The sequence below is a fragment of the Salvelinus namaycush genome, chromosome 3 (assembly GCF_016432855.1).
Source record: "Salvelinus namaycush isolate Seneca chromosome 3, SaNama_1.0, whole genome shotgun sequence".
Taxonomy (NCBI): Eukaryota; Metazoa; Chordata; class Actinopteri; order Salmoniformes; family Salmonidae; genus Salvelinus; species Salvelinus namaycush.
The window spans coordinates 67,035,733-67,054,196 of record NC_052309.1 but is presented as its reverse complement, the minus strand read 5'-3'; the positions used below and the strand labels follow the sequence as shown (position 1 = coordinate 67,054,196).

At 45.3% G+C, this 18,464-nt stretch overlaps 1 protein-coding gene across 1 annotated transcript in view; it reads left to right on the top strand.

The window, feature by feature from the left end:
• Positions 1-18,174, top strand: part of LOC120035343 (LIM and SH3 domain protein 1-like) — a 41,157-nt gene extending 22,983 nt beyond the window's left edge. The window contains exons 4-7 of the mRNA XM_038982126.1: positions 8,265-8,372; positions 13,121-13,199; positions 13,965-14,077; positions 14,470-18,174. Coding sequence (XP_038838054.1) covers positions 8,265-8,372; positions 13,121-13,199; positions 13,965-14,077; positions 14,470-14,643 — 474 coding nt within the window. The 3' untranslated portion in view covers positions 14,644-18,174. The remainder of the gene's footprint in view (positions 1-8,264; positions 8,373-13,120; positions 13,200-13,964; positions 14,078-14,469) is intronic.
• Positions 18,175-18,464: the final 290 nt, after the last annotated feature.

Sequence of the window (18,464 nt, the reverse complement as noted above, 5' to 3'; positions counted from 1 at the left end):
CCCCCTCACTAGTGTGTCTCTCTCGTTCCATCTCTTTCTCTGTATAAAGTGAGAGGATGACTAGAAGACTAGATTTGGAGAAATGGCCACTGCGGTCAGTCACAGTCCAGACCCATGCTGATTAATAGCACCACCACCAATCCGGATTACATGCAGAGGGGATGGGCGTGTGTTTGTTTCTCTCTGTGAGTGTGCGTGTGTCGGGGTTAGCTGTGGATTAGCAGCCATACTTGACTGACTGTCCCAGTGTATGTAGTCTGCTAACCAGCTCCCAGGGGGCTCCAAGAGGACACGGGAGGATCCTAGAAGTAACATGGCCACACAGCGATGAGACCAGACACATACACACACACAGAGGAGGCTAATGAGACCACTGACAGATGCTGGAGCCTAATATCTCCAGCAGCAACCTACAGAGAAGATCAATCAGTGGTGTCACAAACCTGGTTCGATTCTGCTACGTGTAAACAACACACAGCCAACATCATATGAAAATGTGCAGTAGCTTTAAAACGGACAAACACACACAACCAACTCTTTAGTGCACAGAGAGCAAATTTCCAATCTCATCTTATTATAGCAATAACAGGTGACCCAGTTTGGGTATTCTGGTCAGGTTTTTTTTCCCCTCTCTCAAGATAGACTGTTATTCTGGTACTTCCTGTGATAGAAGGCTGATTTCTATTGGCCAGGCTCTGAGGCCTGGTGGCAGATCTGGACATGGTTTGGAGAGAGGTGGGGGGGATTTGGGGGTATTGAGAAGACTGGGGGCGAAAGGTTATGAGAGACAGTTGGCCCTAATAAAACTGTCTGGAAAATGCATTGGGTTGTCCTACTGCTAGAACAGGAGAGTGGGGGTGTACAGTTGACGTCGGAAGTTGACGTACACTTAGGTCGGAGTCATTAAAACTAGTTTTTCAACCACTCCACAAATGTCTTGTTAACAAGCTATAGTTTCGGCAAGTCGGTTAGGACATCTACTTTGTGCATGACACAAGTCATTTTTCCAACAATTATTTACAGACAGATTATTTCACTTATAATTCACTGTATCACAATTCCAGTGGCTCAGAAGTTTACATACACTAAGTTGACTGTGCCAATTCCAGAAAATGATGTCATGGGTTTAGAAGCTTCTAATAGGCTAATTGACATAATTTGAGTCAATTGGAGTTGTACCTGTGGATGTGTTTCAAGGTCTACCTTCAAACTCAGTGCCTCTTTTCAAACAGTGCCTCTTTGCTTGACATCATGGGAAAATCAAAAGAAATCAGCCAAGCCTCAGAAAAAACATTGTAGACCTCCACAAGTCTGGTTCATCCTTGGGAGCAATTTCCAAATGCCTGAAGGTACCACGTTCATCTGTACAAACAATAGTACGCAAGTATAAACACCATGGGACCACGCAGCCGTCATACCGCTCAGGAAGGAGACGCGTTCTGTCTCCTAGAGATGAACGTACTTTGGTGCGAAAAGTGCAACTCAATCCCAGAACAACAGCAAAGGACCTTGTGAAGATGCTGGAGGAAACTGGTACAAAACTATCTATATCCACAGTAAAACGAGTCCTATATCGGCATAACCTGAAATGCCGCTCAGCAAGGAAGAAGCCACTGTTCCAAAACCGCCATAAAAAAGCCAGACCACGGTTTGCAACTGCACATGTGGACAAAGATCGTACTTTTTGGAGAAATGTCCTCTGGTCTGATGAAGCAAAAATAGAACTGTTTGGCCATAATGACCATCGTTATGTTTGGAGGAAAAAGGGGGAGGCTTGCAAGCCGAAGAACACCATCCCAACCGTGAAGCACGGGGGTGGCAGCATCATGTTGTGGGGGTGCTTTGCTGCAGGAGGGACTTGTACACTTCACAAAATAGATGGCATCCTAAGGCAGGAAAATTATGTGGATATATTGAAGCAACATCTCAAGACATCAGTCAGGAAGTTAAAGCTTGGTCGTAAATGGGTCTTCCAAATGGACAATGACCTCAAGCATACTTCCAAAGTTGTGGCAAAATGGCTTAAGGACAACAAAGTTAAGGTATTATAGAAAATGTGTGGGGAGAACTGAAAAGGCGTGTGCGAGCAAGGTGGCCTACAAACCTGACTCAGTTACACCAGCTCTGTCAGGAGGAATGGGCCGAAATTTACCCAACGTATTGTGAGAAGTTTGTGGAAGGCTACCCAAAACGTTTGACCCAAGTTAAACAATTTAAGGGCAATGCTACCCAATACTAATTGAGTGTATGTAAACTTCTGACCCACTGGGAATGTGATGATAAAAATAAAAGCTGAAATAAATCATTCTCTCTACTATTATTCTGACAATTCAAATTCTTAAAATAAAGTGGTGATCCTAAGACAGGGAATTTTTTACTAGGATTAAATGTCAGGCATTGTGAAAACTGAGTTCAAATGTATTTGGCTAAGGTGTATGTTAACTTCCGACTTCAACTGTATTTAGTAGACTACAGTAGAGGGATTGACGGAAGATCTGAAAGGCAGTCAGCAGTGCTCAATTTGGTTGCCCCACTGTTATGATCACATACAGTGCATTCGGAAAGTATTCAGACCCCTGGACTTATTCCACATTTTGTTACATTGGTGCCTTATTCTAAAATGTGTTAAATTGTTTTCCCCCCTCACCATTCTACACACACTATCCCATAATGACAAAGCAAAAACAGTTTTTTAAGAAATGTTTGCAAATGTATATATTTATATAAAAAATAGCACATTTACATAAGTATTCAGACTCTTACTCAGTACTTTGTTGAAGCACCTTTGGGAGTGATTTAGTCTCAAGTCGTCTTGGGTACGACGCTACAAGCTTGGCACAACTGCATTTGGGGAGTTTCTCCCATTCTTCTCTGCAGATCCTCTCAATCTCGTGTCAGGTTGGTTGGGGAGCGTCGCTGCACAGCTATTTTCAGGTCTCTCTAGAGATGTTGGATCGGGTTCAAGTCCGGGCTCTGCCTGGGCCACTCGAGGACATTCAGAGACTTGTCCCGAAGCCACTCCTGTGTTGTCTTGGCTGTGTGCTTAGGGTCATTGCCCTGTTGAAAGGTGAACCTTCGCCCCAGTCTGAGGTCCTGAGCGCTCTGGAGCAGGATTTCATCAAGGATCTCTCTGTACTTTTCTCCGTTCATCTTTCCCTCGATCCTGACTAGTCTCACAGTCCCTGCCTCTGAAAAACATCCCCACAACATGATGCTGCCACCACCATTCTTCACTGTAGGGATGGTGCCAGGTTTCCTCCAGTTGGCATTCAGGCTGGAGTTCAAGCTTGGTTTCATCAGACCAGAGAATCTTGATTCTCATGGTCTGTGAGTCCTTGAGGTGCCTTTTGGAAAACTCCAAGCGACTTGTCATGTGCCTTTTACTGAGGAGTGGCCTCCATCTGGCCACTCTACCATAAAGGCCTGATTTGGAGTGCTGCAGAGATGGTTGTCCTTTTGTAAGGTTCTCCCATCTCCACAGAGGAACTCTAGAGCTCTGTCAGAGTGACCATCGGGTCTTTGTCACCTCTCTGACCAAGGCCCGTCTCCTCCAATTGCTCAGTTTGGTCGGGCGACCAGCTCTAGGGAGAGTCTTGGTGGTTCCAAACTTCTTCCATTTAAGAATGATGGAGGCCACTGTTCTTGGACCTTTTTTGGTACCCTTCCTCAGATCTGTGCCTTCACACAATCCTGTCTCGGCGCTCTACGGACAATTCCTTCAACCTCATGGCTTGGTTTTTGCTCTGACATGCACTGTCAACTGTGGGACCTTTATATAGACAGGTGTGTGCCTTTCCAAATCATGTCAAATCAATGGAATTTACATGAGGTGGACTCCAATCAAGTTGTAGAAACATCTCAAGGATGATCAATTTCGAGTCGCATAAGCAAAGGGTCTGAATACTTATGTAAATAAGTTATTTCTGTTTTTTATTTTTAATAAATGTGCAAAGATTTCTACAAACCTGTTTTTGCTTTGTCATTATTGAGTATTGTGTGTAGATTGAGGAATGTTTTATTTAATCCATTTTAGAATAAGGCTGTAACGTAACAAAATGTGGAAAAAGTCAAGGAGTCTGAATACTTTCCAAATGCACTATGCCCAGAAATTCAAATTGGCTGTTTACACGCAAAACATGTGTACATTTTCTGTCTTCCACTTAAACACGAGAGGAACCAGAAAGATCAAATGTTGAAAAGAGAGAGGGTGTGTGTGTGTAGCCTATATTTAGTCATTTAGCACGAATGGGACCCACACGTCACACACACATTGTGAATCATGGCCCAGTCATCTCCTGCCTATCCTCACAAGGTGTGTGTGTGGGGGGGGGGGAGGACAGGTCAGCACTCTGTAGAGCTGTGTCAGTCAAACAGCAGTCAGGTGACCTGTGTGGTCAAGGAGCATTTAGAGCCGCAGACCCCGACCAACATGAGTCAGCATAGGTTCCAATCTGGCCCAGAGTGCACCTCTACCTAGTTTCCTGTCTACCAATAAACCCATAAAATACGTAGGGAGTGGGACTGCCCCAATCCTTAGAACAACGCTGGCTGGTTGGCTGTAAGAGATGAGTGTAGTCGTAGAAATACAATCTATATATTATAAGTGTGAGACTGGTCAGAGTGCTGCTTGGTAATGGATTACTGCAGCAGGCTCTTCCAGGGGTGGGCAGGCGGGTGGATATTAGTTAATGGTGCAGTCTAGCACCAGAGAGAAGTGATTGTCAATGTTGACATGTTACTGGGACTGTTATGTTTCATAATGAACCTGAGTATGTACTTCTGTATGTGTTGGTAGTTAATTAGTGTGTTTGTTTATTGTAGTGTGTGTATGAATCCACAAGTGTTGCCTCAGTGGTACAGTAGGCCAGCTGTGTGTGAGGGAGAGCTGCTGTGTTCATTGTCATTAGAGTGATATCCATCTGATTCTACATGGGCTGGCCACTTCCTCTCATATTGAGGGTCACACTGGAAAGGGAGGGGTAAGCACGCACAACGGCCTATGCATCATGGTTTCCGTTAACTGGTAATAGCCGGCTTTTAGCTGTAAATTATTGTTTTATAAATAGAAAAGCCGATAAATAAAATTGGCGCCGGCCAATTTTCCAGGAGAAGAAAAAATCTCATTGCGAAATAATGCTCTTTTTTTTCTTTTTTTTTTTTACTATTTGGTGGAAATACCAGTCAATGTAAATACATTTGAATGGCTATTAGTCTATAGGTTAATTTGTATAACTTAGACAAATTTAAATTGCAGCATACATGTCAGACAGCATGAGAGCTGCTTCTGAAGCATCTCAAACAGCAAATGCATATGGTGCTTTAAAAACAACTGAGAACTTCAGGTCGGTAAGTCGGACCTCTAGAAAGAGGCCCGAGTTCCAGACTTGGAATTCTGAGTTGGATGACTGTTCAAAACTAGTTTCCCCAGTGGGAGCTAGTTAAAAATTGTTTACCCCCCCACAAAGTTCCCAGTTGACGTCAATGCCCTGAAGTCAGATATTTCCCAGTTCCGAGTTGTTTTGAACATGGCAATAGGCAACGGAAGTTTTGCTTCATCAGCGTATCACACACCACTTTGCATTGAGCTGGAGGCAGTATGCATTTTGAAAACATATACTTAATTGTTTGAAACCTGAACGTTTTACTACAAACTCAGCAAAAAAAGAAACGTCCTCTCACTGTCAACTGCGTTTTATTTTCAACAAACTTAACGTGTAAATATTTGAATGAGAATAACAAGATTCAACAACTGAGACATAAACTGAACAAGTTCCACAGACATGTGACTAACAGAAATGGAATGATGTGTCCCTGAACAAAGGGGGGGTCAAAATCAAAAGTAACAGTCAGTATCTGGTGTGGCCACCAGCTGCATTAAGTACTGCAATGCATCTCCTCCTCATGGACTGCACCAGATTTGCCAGCTCTTGCTGTGAGATGTTACCACACTCATCCACCAAGGCACCTGCAAGTTCCCGGACATTTCTGGGGGGAATGGCCCTAGCCCTCACCCTCTGATCTAACAGGTCCCAGAGGTGCTCCTTGGGATTGAGATCCTGGCTCTTCGGTGGCCATGGCAGAAGACGGGCATTCCTGTCTTGCAGGAAATCATGCACAGAACGAACAGTATGGCTGGTGGCATTGTCATTGTCATGCTGGAGGGTAATGTCAGGATGAGCCTGCAGAAAGGGTACCACATGAGGGAGGAGGATGTCTTCCCTGTAACGCACAGCGTGGAGATTGCCCGCAATGACAACAAGCTCAGTCCAATGATGCTGTGACACATCGCCCCAGACCATGATTGATCCTCTAAATCGATCCCGCTCCGGAGTACAGGCCTCGGTGTAACGCTCATTCCTTTGACGATAAACGCGAATCCGACTATCACCCCTGGTGAGAGAACCATGACTCGTCAGTGAAGAGCACTTTTTGCCAGTTCTGTCTGGTGAAGCGACGGTGGGTTTGTGCCCATAGGCGACGTTGTTGCCGGTGATGTCTGGTGAGGACCTCCTTACAACAGGCCTACAAGCCCTCAGTCCAGCCTCTCTCAGCCTATTGCGGACAGTCTGAGCACTGATGGAGGGATTGTGCATTCCTGGTGTAACTCGGGCAGTTGTTGTTGCCATCCTGTACCTGTCCCGCAGGTGTGATGTTCGGATGTACCGATCCTGTGCAGGTGTTACACGTGGTCTGCCACTGCGGGGACGATCAGCTGTTCGTCCTGTCTCCCTGTGACACTGTCTTAGGCGTTTCACAGTACGGACATTGCAATTTATTGCCCTGGCCACAGCTGCAGTCCTCATGCCTCCTTGCAGCATGCCTAAGGCACATTCACGCAGATGAGCAGGGACCCTGGGCATCTTTCTTTTGGTATTTTTCAGAGTCAGTAGAAAGGCCTCTAGTGTCCTAAGTTTTCATAACTGTGACCTTAATTGCCTACCGTCTGTAAGCTGTTAGTGTCATAATGACTGTTCCACAGGTGCATGTTCATTAATTGTTTATGGTTCATTGAACAAGCATGGGAAACCCATACAATGAAGATCTGTGAAGTTCTTTGGATTTTTACGAATTTCCTTTGAAAGACCGGGTCCTGAAACGGGACGTTTCTTTTTTTGCTGAGTTTATTATGAGGCATGTCCTACCTTGTTTCAAAGTAGCCTAGCCAAAATCGTGCAACTATTTTAAATAAACTTTCTTTAATTGGCCAGTATCCAAAGGCACCATTTTAGTCGTATTAGCAACCCATGCTAGTTGTTGAATATTAGATCTCCCCTCTTTCTTAATGTCTAACGGATGTTTTCATCTTTCACATCAAACTACTCACATGTGCGGTGCGTTTTCCCGCTAATTGCAATTTGGAACGAACATTTCCGCGTGTCCTACTGCCTTGTGCGTGTTGCTGCAATTTTATAATGTTACGAATGAAGAGTATCAACAATTTAAGCTAAATATTCTGATCTGTTTCATCAGACTCATTGCTTTTAAAACATTTTTTATATGTAGGCTAGGCCTACTGGTTGTATGGATTTGGGATCTATCATCCCACAACAATCCCAGAATCTGTTTGGAATAGGATATTTCTTTCTCAACAAACTGATCAATAGTATAAATAAACTTTTTCTACTATGGGGTATAGTAGATTGACATAGGCTAGTGATTTTCCTGTTCATTAGGCCTACATGTCTTGTTGGCTGAGGTGCCCTCTGTTGTACACACACCTCCTGGTGTGACCTTATTAGGCTATGTCAGCACATCCTGTGTGTATGGTCTCACTGCCCTGGCAACAGGAAGTGACTGTCACCACCACGTCGGAGGGAGGGAGGGCGGGCCGCGCACGCTAAAAATCATTGAAACTATAGCCTGTATTTACATTTCATGTCTAGTTATATGTACATATAACTAATCTTAATTAGCTCGTGCTCCTGCACATCAACTCGGTACTGGTACCCTGTGTATACAGCCATGTTATCGTTACGCATTGTGTATTTATTACTTGTTATTGCTTTTCTATTTTCTCTGCATTGCTTGCACCCGTAAGTAAGCATTCCACTGTTAGTCTACACCTGTTGTTGCTGATGTAAAAATGGCTCTATAAATACATTTGATTTGTTTACAAAGCATGTACCGAAATAAAATGTGATTTTGATCTTATTTTTGACTCTTTGAAACGTTTTGACTCTCTTGACGTGTGTGTGTGTGTGTGTGTGAGGATTTACAATGACTATACAGTGTGGTCTGACCGGGTGTGATTGTGTGTGTTCCAGGTGCAGTACAAGGAGGAGTTTGAGAAGAACAAAGGGAAAGGTTTCAGTGCTGTGGCCGACACGCCGGAGATGCAGAGAATCAAGAAAACGCAGGACCATATCAGCAACGTACGTCTGTCTGTCAACACTCACACGCCGTACCGATCACAGTACAGGATCAACAACCAGTCCTTCTCTCTCCCTCCCCCTCAGGTTGTCTCAAATGGAACCCTGGTCAAAGTAGTGCACTATAGGGATCAGGGTGCCATTTGGGACTCAGGCCTACACTGCCCACCCACTAAATATTCTGAGTGGGTGCCAATCATCACAAGTGCCCAGCCTTTGTACGGGGGCATGCCTGTCTTTTTATCTCCTATCTGCAGTGCTGGCTCCTTTGACCGCTCACGCTCTGTCATACTTTTGTATATATATATATATACTGCTCAAAAAAATAAAGGGAACACTTAAACAATACAATGTAACTCCAAGTCAATCACACTTCTGTGAAATCAAACTGTCCACTTAGGAAGCAACACTGATTGACAATAAATTTCACATGCTGTTGTGCAAATGGAATAGACAAAAGGTGGAAATTATAGGCAATTAGCAAGACACCCCCAATAAAGGAGTGGTTCTGCAGGTGGTGACCACAGACCACTTCTCAGTTCCTATGCTTCCTGGCTGATGTTTTGGTCACTTTTGAATGCTGGCGGTGCTTTCACTCTAGTGGTAGCATGAGACGGAGTCTACAACCCACCCAAGTGGCTCAGGTAGTGCAGCTCACCCAGGATGGCACATCAATGCGAGCTGTGGCAAGAAGCTTTGCTGTGTCTGTCAGCGTAGTGTCCAGAGCATGGAGGCGCTACCAGGAGACAGGCCAGTACATCAGGAGACATGGAGGAGGCCGTAGGAGGGCAACAACCCAGCAGCAGGACCGCTACCTCCGCCTTTGTGCAAGGAGGAGCACTGCCAGAGCCCTGCAAAATGACCTCCAGCAGGCCACAAATGTGCATGTGTCTGCTCAAACGGTCAGAAACAGACTCCATGAGGGTGGTATGAGGGCCCGACGTCCACAGGTGGGGGTTGTGCTTACAGCCCAACACCGTGCAGGACGTTTGGCATTTGCCAGAGAAAACCAAGTTTGCTGCTTAAGTGTCTTAAAATATTTTTGTCAGATGTTACTATGTAATACTGAAGTATAAATTACAAGCAATTGTCAAAGGCTTTTATTGACAATTACATGGAAGTTGATGCAGTGTGTCAATATTTGCAGTGTTGACCCTTCTTTTTCAAGACTTCTGCAATCCGCCCTGGCATGCTGTCAATTAACTTCTGGGCCACATCCTGACTGATGGCAGCCCATTCTTGCATAAGCAATGCTTGGAGTTTGTCAGAATTTGGGGGTTTTGTTTGTCCACCCGCCTCTTGAGGATTGACCACCATTCTCGATGGGATTAAGTTCTGGGGAGTATCCTGGCCATGGACCCAAAATATTGATGTTTTGTTCCCCGAGCCACTTAGTTATCATTTTTGCCTTATGGCAAGGTGCTCCATCATGCTGGAAAAGGCATTGTTCGTCACCAAACTGTTCCTGGATGGTTGGGAGAAATTTCTCGGAGGATGTGTTAATACCATTCTTTATTCATGGCTGTGTTCTTAGACAAAATTGTGAGTGAGCCCACTCCCTTGGCTGAGAAGCAACCCCACACATGAATGGTCTCAGGATGCTTTACTGTTGGCGTGACACAGGACTGATGGTAGCGCTCACCTCGTCTTCTCCGGACAAGCTTTTTTCCGGATGCCCCAAACAATCGGAAAGGGGATTCATCAGAGAAAATGACTTTACCCCAGTCCTCAGCAGTCCAATCCCTGTACCTTTTGTAGACTATCAGTCTGTCCCTGATGTTTTTCCTGAAGAGAAGTGGCTTCTTTGCTGCCCTTCTTGACACCAGGCCATCCTCCAAAAGTCTTCGCCTCACTGTGTGTGCAGATGCACTCACACCTGCCTGCTGCCATTCCTGAGCAAGCTCTGTACTGGTGGTGCCCTGATCCCGCAGCTGAATCAACTTTAGGAGACGGTCCTGGCGCTTGCTGGACTTTCTTGGGCGCCCTGAAGCCTTCTTCAAAACAATTGAACAGCTCTCCTTGAAGTTCTTGATGATCCGATAAATGGTTGATTGCACCTCCTCCTTTTGAAGCTTCCAGTCTGTTATTCAAACTCAATCAGCATGACCGAGTGATCTCCAGCCTTGTCCTCGTCAACACTCACACCTGTGTTAACGAGAGAATCACTGACATGATGTCAGCTGGTCCTTTTTGTGGCAGGGCTGAAATGCAGTGGAAATGTTTTTTGGGGATTCAGTTCATTTGCATGGCAAAGAGGGACTTTGCAATTCATCCGATCACTCTTCATAACATTTTGGAGTATATGCAAATTGCCATCATACAAACTGAGGCAGCAGACTTTGTGGAAATTAATATTTGTGTCATTCTCAAAACTTTTGGCCACGACTATGTATTCATGCACCTCCTTACCACTCTGATGTGCAGATTGTCTCTTAGTCCAGAAGTGCTGTGTGAAGCCTGGGCACAAGGTTATGTTACCATGTCCCTCTGTGGTCCTCTGTTGCAGAAGGCTGCTGCCTAGGGCCTTGGTTGCTCTGGCAGACCAGGGACACACATCCTGACATCGCAGCACATAGTTGCCCTGCTCGGTCTTCTCTAATGACTTAATGAGTGTGGAGGGTGTTGGTTAATTACTGCTTTCATACAGGAACAGATCCTGTGTGTCAGACGGTGGAAACAGACAGACACACACACTTATTACCCAACCACACACACACACACACACACACACACACACACACACACACACACACACAACACTTCTACAACCCCAGGCAAATAAAGGCAAATACAGAGAAGAGAAACCTCATGAGAAGTCTGTTACAATGTCCCAGCTGTTAGCAGTGTGTGTGGACAGACCAAGCCAAGGGGCGCGGCTGCTGATCTGTCTTTCTCTCCCTCCTTTCCCCACTTTCTCTCCCTCCTCCTCGGATGTACCCACACTCAGTAGGCCACAGAGAGACAGACATGTCCAGCTCTCTTTGAAATGTGAGATGTCCAACTCCAGCCCCCTCTTGTTCACAGCTGTCTGTCTGGACTAGTCCCCGTCTCTCTCTCTCCTTATCTCTCTGTCATATGACTCTAATTGACATTCATTGAGAACGTTCACTAAATTCTCCATCTCTCTCTCCCTTCCTACCGCCTTTTTACTTTCTACTGATTAATGTAGTGAAGGTTAAGAGGAAGGGGGGGCTCTTTTGTGTCCGGGAGTGGGACTGGCTTGGACTGGGATTTTCCTGTTCACACACACACACACACACACACACACACACCATCTGTGTGCAACCTTCGCCTTCAAAACAAACAGAAGTAATGTCAGACACTCTCTCACGTAACATATTGAACATGTTGCTCGCTCTGTCTCGCATTAAAAAAAACTGTCTTCTCAGTCACTGAACGCAATGTCCTCGCTCACACTTAACACTGGCATCTCCTCCAGTCAGTCTGAATACACTCTTCTCTGACACCCTGAACACACTGGCCTCTTTCACCCACCCGGGGAGGGACGGAGGGAGGGAGAGAGGGAGAAGAATCTAAGCTGTGTGAGTGTCAGTCTTATCTTTGTCAGGCTGGGAATATGATAGGGCTGTTATACTGCAGTGATGGATCCGTCTCTCTCAGGTTTATTGGTCATTTGGAGATGAATGCTGTCTGTCTCTCTCTGATGTTGGATGGGTTGATATATTAGGGCTGGTGCTGCTGGTTGTGATGCAGCTTTGATTTACCTGAATAAACAAGGAAAGCATGTCCTGCCATCCAGGACCTCTATATCAGGCGGTGTCAGAGGAAGGCCCTAAAAATTGTCCGACTCCTGCCACCCTAGTCATAGACTGTTCTCTCTGCTACTGCACGGCAAGCGGTACTGGAGCGCCAAGTCTAGGTCCAAGAGGCTTCTAAACAGCTTCTATCCCCCCAAGCCATAAGGTTCCTGAACATCAAATGGCTACCCAGACTATTTGCATTGCCCCCCCCCTTTCACTCCTCTGCTACTCTGTTAGGCATAGTCACTTTAATAACTCTACCTACATGTACATATTACCTCGACTAACCGGTGCCCCCGCACATTGACTCTGTACCGGTACACCCTGTATATAATCTCGTTATTGTTATTTTACTGCTGCTCTTTAACTACTTGTTACTTTTTATTTCTTATTTGTATTTTTTTAACTGCAGTGTTGGTTAGGGGCTTGTAAGTAAGCATTTAACTGTAAGGTCTTCAACTGTGGTATTCGGCGCATGTGACTAATAAAATTTGATTTGACATTCTCACCCACTATTTTTGTTAGGCATGATATATTTTGCACCATTCTTTTCTGTCTTCCTCCTTTGGGTCTGTTACTTTTTCAATTTCTTACCCTCACTTTAGGGCTGTCTCTCTCTCTCTCTCTCTCTCTCTCTCCACTTTTTCTCATTTCACCTGTTCCTCGTGATGTGTCAGCAAGGGTTGCTAGGCAGCGCTGAGGTCACCCAACTTCCGGCTGCGATGTCATTTCCTGTGTCAGCAGGCCTATTGTAGAAACAGAAGCACATAGCCTAGCACTGTAGCGCCCCCCCCTATTACACACGCAGCCCTACTGCCTGGGGAGGGATCTGGAGACACCTGCTGGACACGACAGGAACTGCACTTTATTTCCCTGCTCTAAATAGCTATCTGCTGGACTGGTACAGTCAACCGGATTATATCTAGTCACTCTGTTTTAAGAGCTAAATGACAAATGTCACAATGTAAATATGTGTGTGTGTGTACACAGATTAAGTACCATGAGGAGTTTGAGAAGAACAGGATGGGAGGAGAAATCCCATCTCCCCAGCCCAACAGCCCCAATCCAGGTACACATGCTGTCTCTCTCTCTCTCTCACACACACACACACACACACACACACACACACACACACACACACACACACACACACACACAAACTATGAAAATACATTTATTAAAGATGCACGATGCCATTTCCTGCTAAAATTCCAATGGTTTGCCTAATTTCACAAGCAAGTAAAGTGTAGAGAATCATTGTACCATCTAAAATGTATTTTTCACGGCCAAAATTTGATTACATTTTGCAGCTTTAACATCAGTGAGAGTAGACAAATGGTTACATTTATCTCTGGGCATAAAATGTTTGATCTTTCTGCTCTGTGGACAGTTCCTGTTTTTAGCACACATGAATACAATGATTGTGAGCTAGTGGTTAACCTGTGCATTCACTGTGTACATGTTGTCACCTCTCAATATCACAGAGTCATTGTTATAATAATTGACTGAAAGGCGCTAAATGATGGCTGCAAGTTTTGACTTGCTGTGCTGTGGAATTCTCTGTATCAGAGCCCTGGGGCTGACCAATGAGATGCCAGTTAGATGGAGGGATAGAGGGGGAATACAGCAGGAGGAGATGAGAGACAGAGGGGGGGATTGTTTCAGAGTGCCGGGGAATGGGGGATCCCATTTGTCAGACTGAATAGCCAAACATGTCTATCCTTCACTCTGATTCAATCACTCAATCTCTCCCTCTCACAATTCTCTCTCCCCCACTCTCTCTCGCTATCTCTGGCTCTCTCCACCCCCTCTCCTTTTCCCCCTCTCTCACCAGTGTTCCAGCAGCCCCACCAGCCCCCTGCTGCGTCTAAGAACTACAGCTATCAGCCAGCAGCGGCTCCTGGACCAGTCCGCCAGGCGGCCGCCGCCCCCCCTCCCAGCTCCGGGGTGAGACAGAACCCTCCTCTCTCTTGTTAGGATCCATCCCAAATGGCATCCTATTCCCTATTTAAAGCACCAGGGCCCATTGTGGCCCGGTCAAAAGTAATGCACTATTTAGGGAAAGGGGTGCCGTTTGGGACGCAGGCACTGTTCTCTCTGCATGGGGGCCTCCACTGTGTCTGGCAGTATCCACATGACCCCCCCCCCAACCCCTCCAGTAGCTTTGTCTTGTAGCAGAGACTGACTGTCTCTGTTGAAGGTGGTGTTATAGGAACTTCATGTTCTCTTTCTCTCCCTTTCTCCGTACCTTCTCCCTTCCCTCCCTCCTATTCCCTTTACATCCCCTCACCCTCCATCTCTCTCTCTCTCTCTCCCCCCCCTTCTCTTCCTGTGTGTAGAAGCGGTACCAGGCGGTGTATGACTATGCGGCAGCCGACGAAGATGAGGTGGGCTTCCTGGAGGGAGACGTGATCGTGGACGCGCAGGTGATCGACGAGGGCTGGATGTACGGCCGCGTGGAGCGCACTGGCCAGCAGGGCATGCTGCCTGCTAACTATGTAGAGGCCATCTGATCTGAGAAAGAGAAGTGTGGGAGGGAGGGAGAGAAGCAAATGAAAAGCCCAGTGCCATCTCATCTTAATGCCGCTTTCTATTTCTTTCACTCGTTCTCTGATCTGTCCTGTAAGACTCCCCCCCCCTGGTGTACCCCTGGTCTGCTCTCCAACGACAGACTCCCTCTGTCTGTCTCTGTCTGTGCTGCAGTCTGTCTGAATGTCTTTGTTTGTCTGCCTGTCTCTGTCCCAATTCTTCGGTCCACTAAAAAAGCAGTCACAAGTGGAATTTAAGTCTTACAGAAGTAACATACCTCCATCTTACAGGCTATATATACGTCAGGGGTCATAGTGTATCACAACTCTCCTAGCTACAGCACTTCATTTTCCAGCAAACTATGATGCAAAACGATATGAACCCCCCCCCTTTGTCAATCAAGTTGCCATGACCGCAGAGAACTAAGGCCAATGTGGTCATGAGAAAATGAGTTTGGAATGTGGGTGTGGCATCTTCAGATTTTTTTTTTTTTTTTAACTGGGTGAAATTGGTCTGACTGGAAGCTCAGTGTATAATCTTACTGTATCTGGGCAGTTAGAACTAAGCTTGAATATTTGACTTGTGTACATTCCATTAACCATCAATACCCCATTGTTGTCGCATCAGCCAGTCAGTGAGCAGTCTACAGTATCAGTCTTACCAGAGAGGTCTTATATATTTCTATAACTACATGTACGCATTTATCAATAGTACTTATCTGTTACCTCACCTGTCTTACCCTGTCCTGCACTGCATTGTGGGTATTGTTCTGAAACTAAACTGGAATCCTATCTTAACTGAAGAGCACCTCCTGCCTTGCCTTGTACCTCAAGTTCAGGCATTTGAAGTACAGGAGGGATCAGGGACGAGTTAGTTAGGGGACGTGGTTACAATCTAATTACAATCATGTCATCACCTTAGTCAGTGGGTGTGAAGATATTCCTCATTCTTGCTGTCTCCTGCTCGCAGCCTCAAATGCCTCCCGACAGTCTTACAGGAAGATGAGTGACGTGATGGTTATGGTTGGAGGGGGTCTGGGGAGGAGAGGGGGCGTGATCAGGACAGGTCCTGCCCCTATTCCAAGATAACCAACATCCAAGTTTATCAATCGTAGGCGCGAAGGCCAAACACAATTCTCAAAACAATTCTGTATTGTCAATCTTTTCTCTCTTTTTTTTTTTTCTTTTCACTTGTTTAAACATTCCAGTCCTTTATGAGAAGTGTTGAAGGGAGGTCAGAAATCCAGGCTGTGGTAAATGTTGGTGTTTCTATTTCCTGTCATGCGGGTTTTCCCCCCCCTTTGCTTTCGTTGGTATTGTAAGAGGCTTATTTTTAAAAATGTCAATGTATCAAATACGTTTCGGAAATAAAACGGCAACTCCGATCAATGAGCCAATAAGGCACGCTAGTTTGTCTAGACGTGTGCGTGTGCTGGGTTAGCAATCCCACAGATTTAGATCCATGGGGTAAATCAACCTCCCGGGTTATGTATTTGCCTGATTATCGTCAACCCAATTTGCCTGTTTTATTGTGCCAACTCGTGACTGGACTATCTCGCCCAGTTCTCTCTTCCTTGAAACTCTGAAGAGTGGAGAGCAATGTTCTGGAGTGCCACTGGCTCATGAATATTCACATGCTCATTAATGAGCAGTCGTCATGGCGCATAGTAACATTAGGCCCGCTCTCTCACCCGCATTATAGATATCCTCTGACATTCTATAGGCACACATTTCCATAGGACAGTCCCTACCTATAAAGTGGCACGCCCGTGTTGCACAGAAAACTGAGAAATGTTACGCAACAATGACTTAACTTTCATTGTAGTAGCTACGAGATCTGTCTGGATGTCCTATCACGGGCAGATTCTTCCAGTGCCGACGATCGTTGTACATTCCATGTCCTGAGGGACCGTGTGAGGCTTGGAGAGGGACGCGGTTCAGTAGAGGGTGAACTCCACCTCCTCCTTGACCTCTTAATTCTCCCCTTATCTTTCCCACCCTACTGTTTCTTTCTCTTCTCTGATGCACTGTGACTGTCACAGATGAGGGGGGCAAAGTGGGATTAAAACAAAACAGTACTCTCACCGTGTAGCCTGATGGTGGTATTGTACAGTTGTTTTGGGTTGTAGGTCATGGTGCTGGTGCTGGGAAGGAAGGGGCATTGCCTGCAGACTTGAGCTGTAGTGTGGAATGATTTTGATCTAATGAGGTGAAGGGCCGTATAAAGGGTAAACGGTACCCGTTTTTAATACCAGTGTGGTGGGGCGTGTTGGACAATAAGTAGGTGTTGACCGTTCACATCATTTTGGCTTCAACGTTGTAACGTGATGAGTTATAACACTGATGTTTAAATTCATTAGAATGAACACAGCACACACCTCAACCCGACTAGATAATCAGATTGCCATGCTGATAAAAAAGGTAAGTCTAGGCTGGCGTTTAGCATCTATGATCTCTACTTGACAACTGGACATTTTTAAACTCGTACACTGTATGAAAGGGCAGCTTTGGGGCAGAGCTATTTGAAGTCTCATTTGCTTTGCTGCAGTAACTGAAGAAAGGGTGAGGAAGAGGTGGTTTGGCTTGACGTGAATGGAGTGTTGGAGTTTTTATGAATTTGGTTGGCCTTGTACAGTATCTGCAGTCAATGCCTCTCAAAAGAAAATTGCCTTGGCTACTTGGAGGCTTTGGTTTGTTTTATAGATGGGGAATAAACCAAGCCCACGTTGGCTGCCACAGCTGTTTTTCCTTTGCAGTGATGTGGATTTGTTTTAGTTTCTGGGGGGGATTTAGGAGGGAGGTGATTGATTGGTGGTAGTTGGAGGGAAACCAATCCAAAGTGGCTAAAGACAAGCCAATGATTTTTTTGTGTGACTTGATATATAGACCACAAGGCGTAGACAATATTATTGTACCATGTTATAGTCTGTATTGAGCTGGATGGGGCTAGGAAAGGGATGCTGTTAATGCATACTACTACCCCCAACCTGCGGGGGGGTAAAGAAATACTTGGAATCCGCCAGGGGACCAAGAATATTCTCTTCTGCTTTGGTATTACTCCTACAACTCTGCAGTATCATATCTCATATCACCACCTTGTTCTCCTCCTCCAATGTATGTGGTCATATCAGTCCTATGGCCAAGAGTCCTCCAACCTTCTACCCCAATTAAAGACTCCTATGTCCTATGCTTCTGATGAATCAACCATTCCCTGCTTTTGTATGATACTGGTATAGAAAGTGCAGATATAAATCACATCGACCAACCACAAACACTGACCTAGCATTCAGACCGATGTTGTGCATTCCATCAAAAAATGATTTTGTTTTGATAGCATTTTTGTTATTCAGATTATTATTTTTTACATGCATATATTGACATTCTTAAAAAAAAAAAAATCAGACTCCAGTTGAATTTTAAGGAACTGATAAAAGCATCTCATGTTGCCCTGTTTCAGCACTTCGAATTGTACTTAAATATTCTACAGATTCAATAAAATGTCATTTTTACTCGGTAGCGTCCAGTATTATTTGCTTCCTTCGGTGTAAATTCTTCCTCATTCGGTGTGATTCCTTGGCTATATGACTACGAGTTTGCTGAACACTAAACGCAGATTGCATGTATTAAATGTATATGGGACTGGGCCCTCAGCAAAAATAAATGTCCCATTTTTTTTTACGCTACTCCCTAACCTGGTTTTAATGTATACCTGTATGCTTCCACGCGTACAATATTATAGAACGTATAGGGCGGTGAGGGGTTTCGCGCAGAGAAGAGATTATTCTGCTCCGGCTATTTCCGATCTC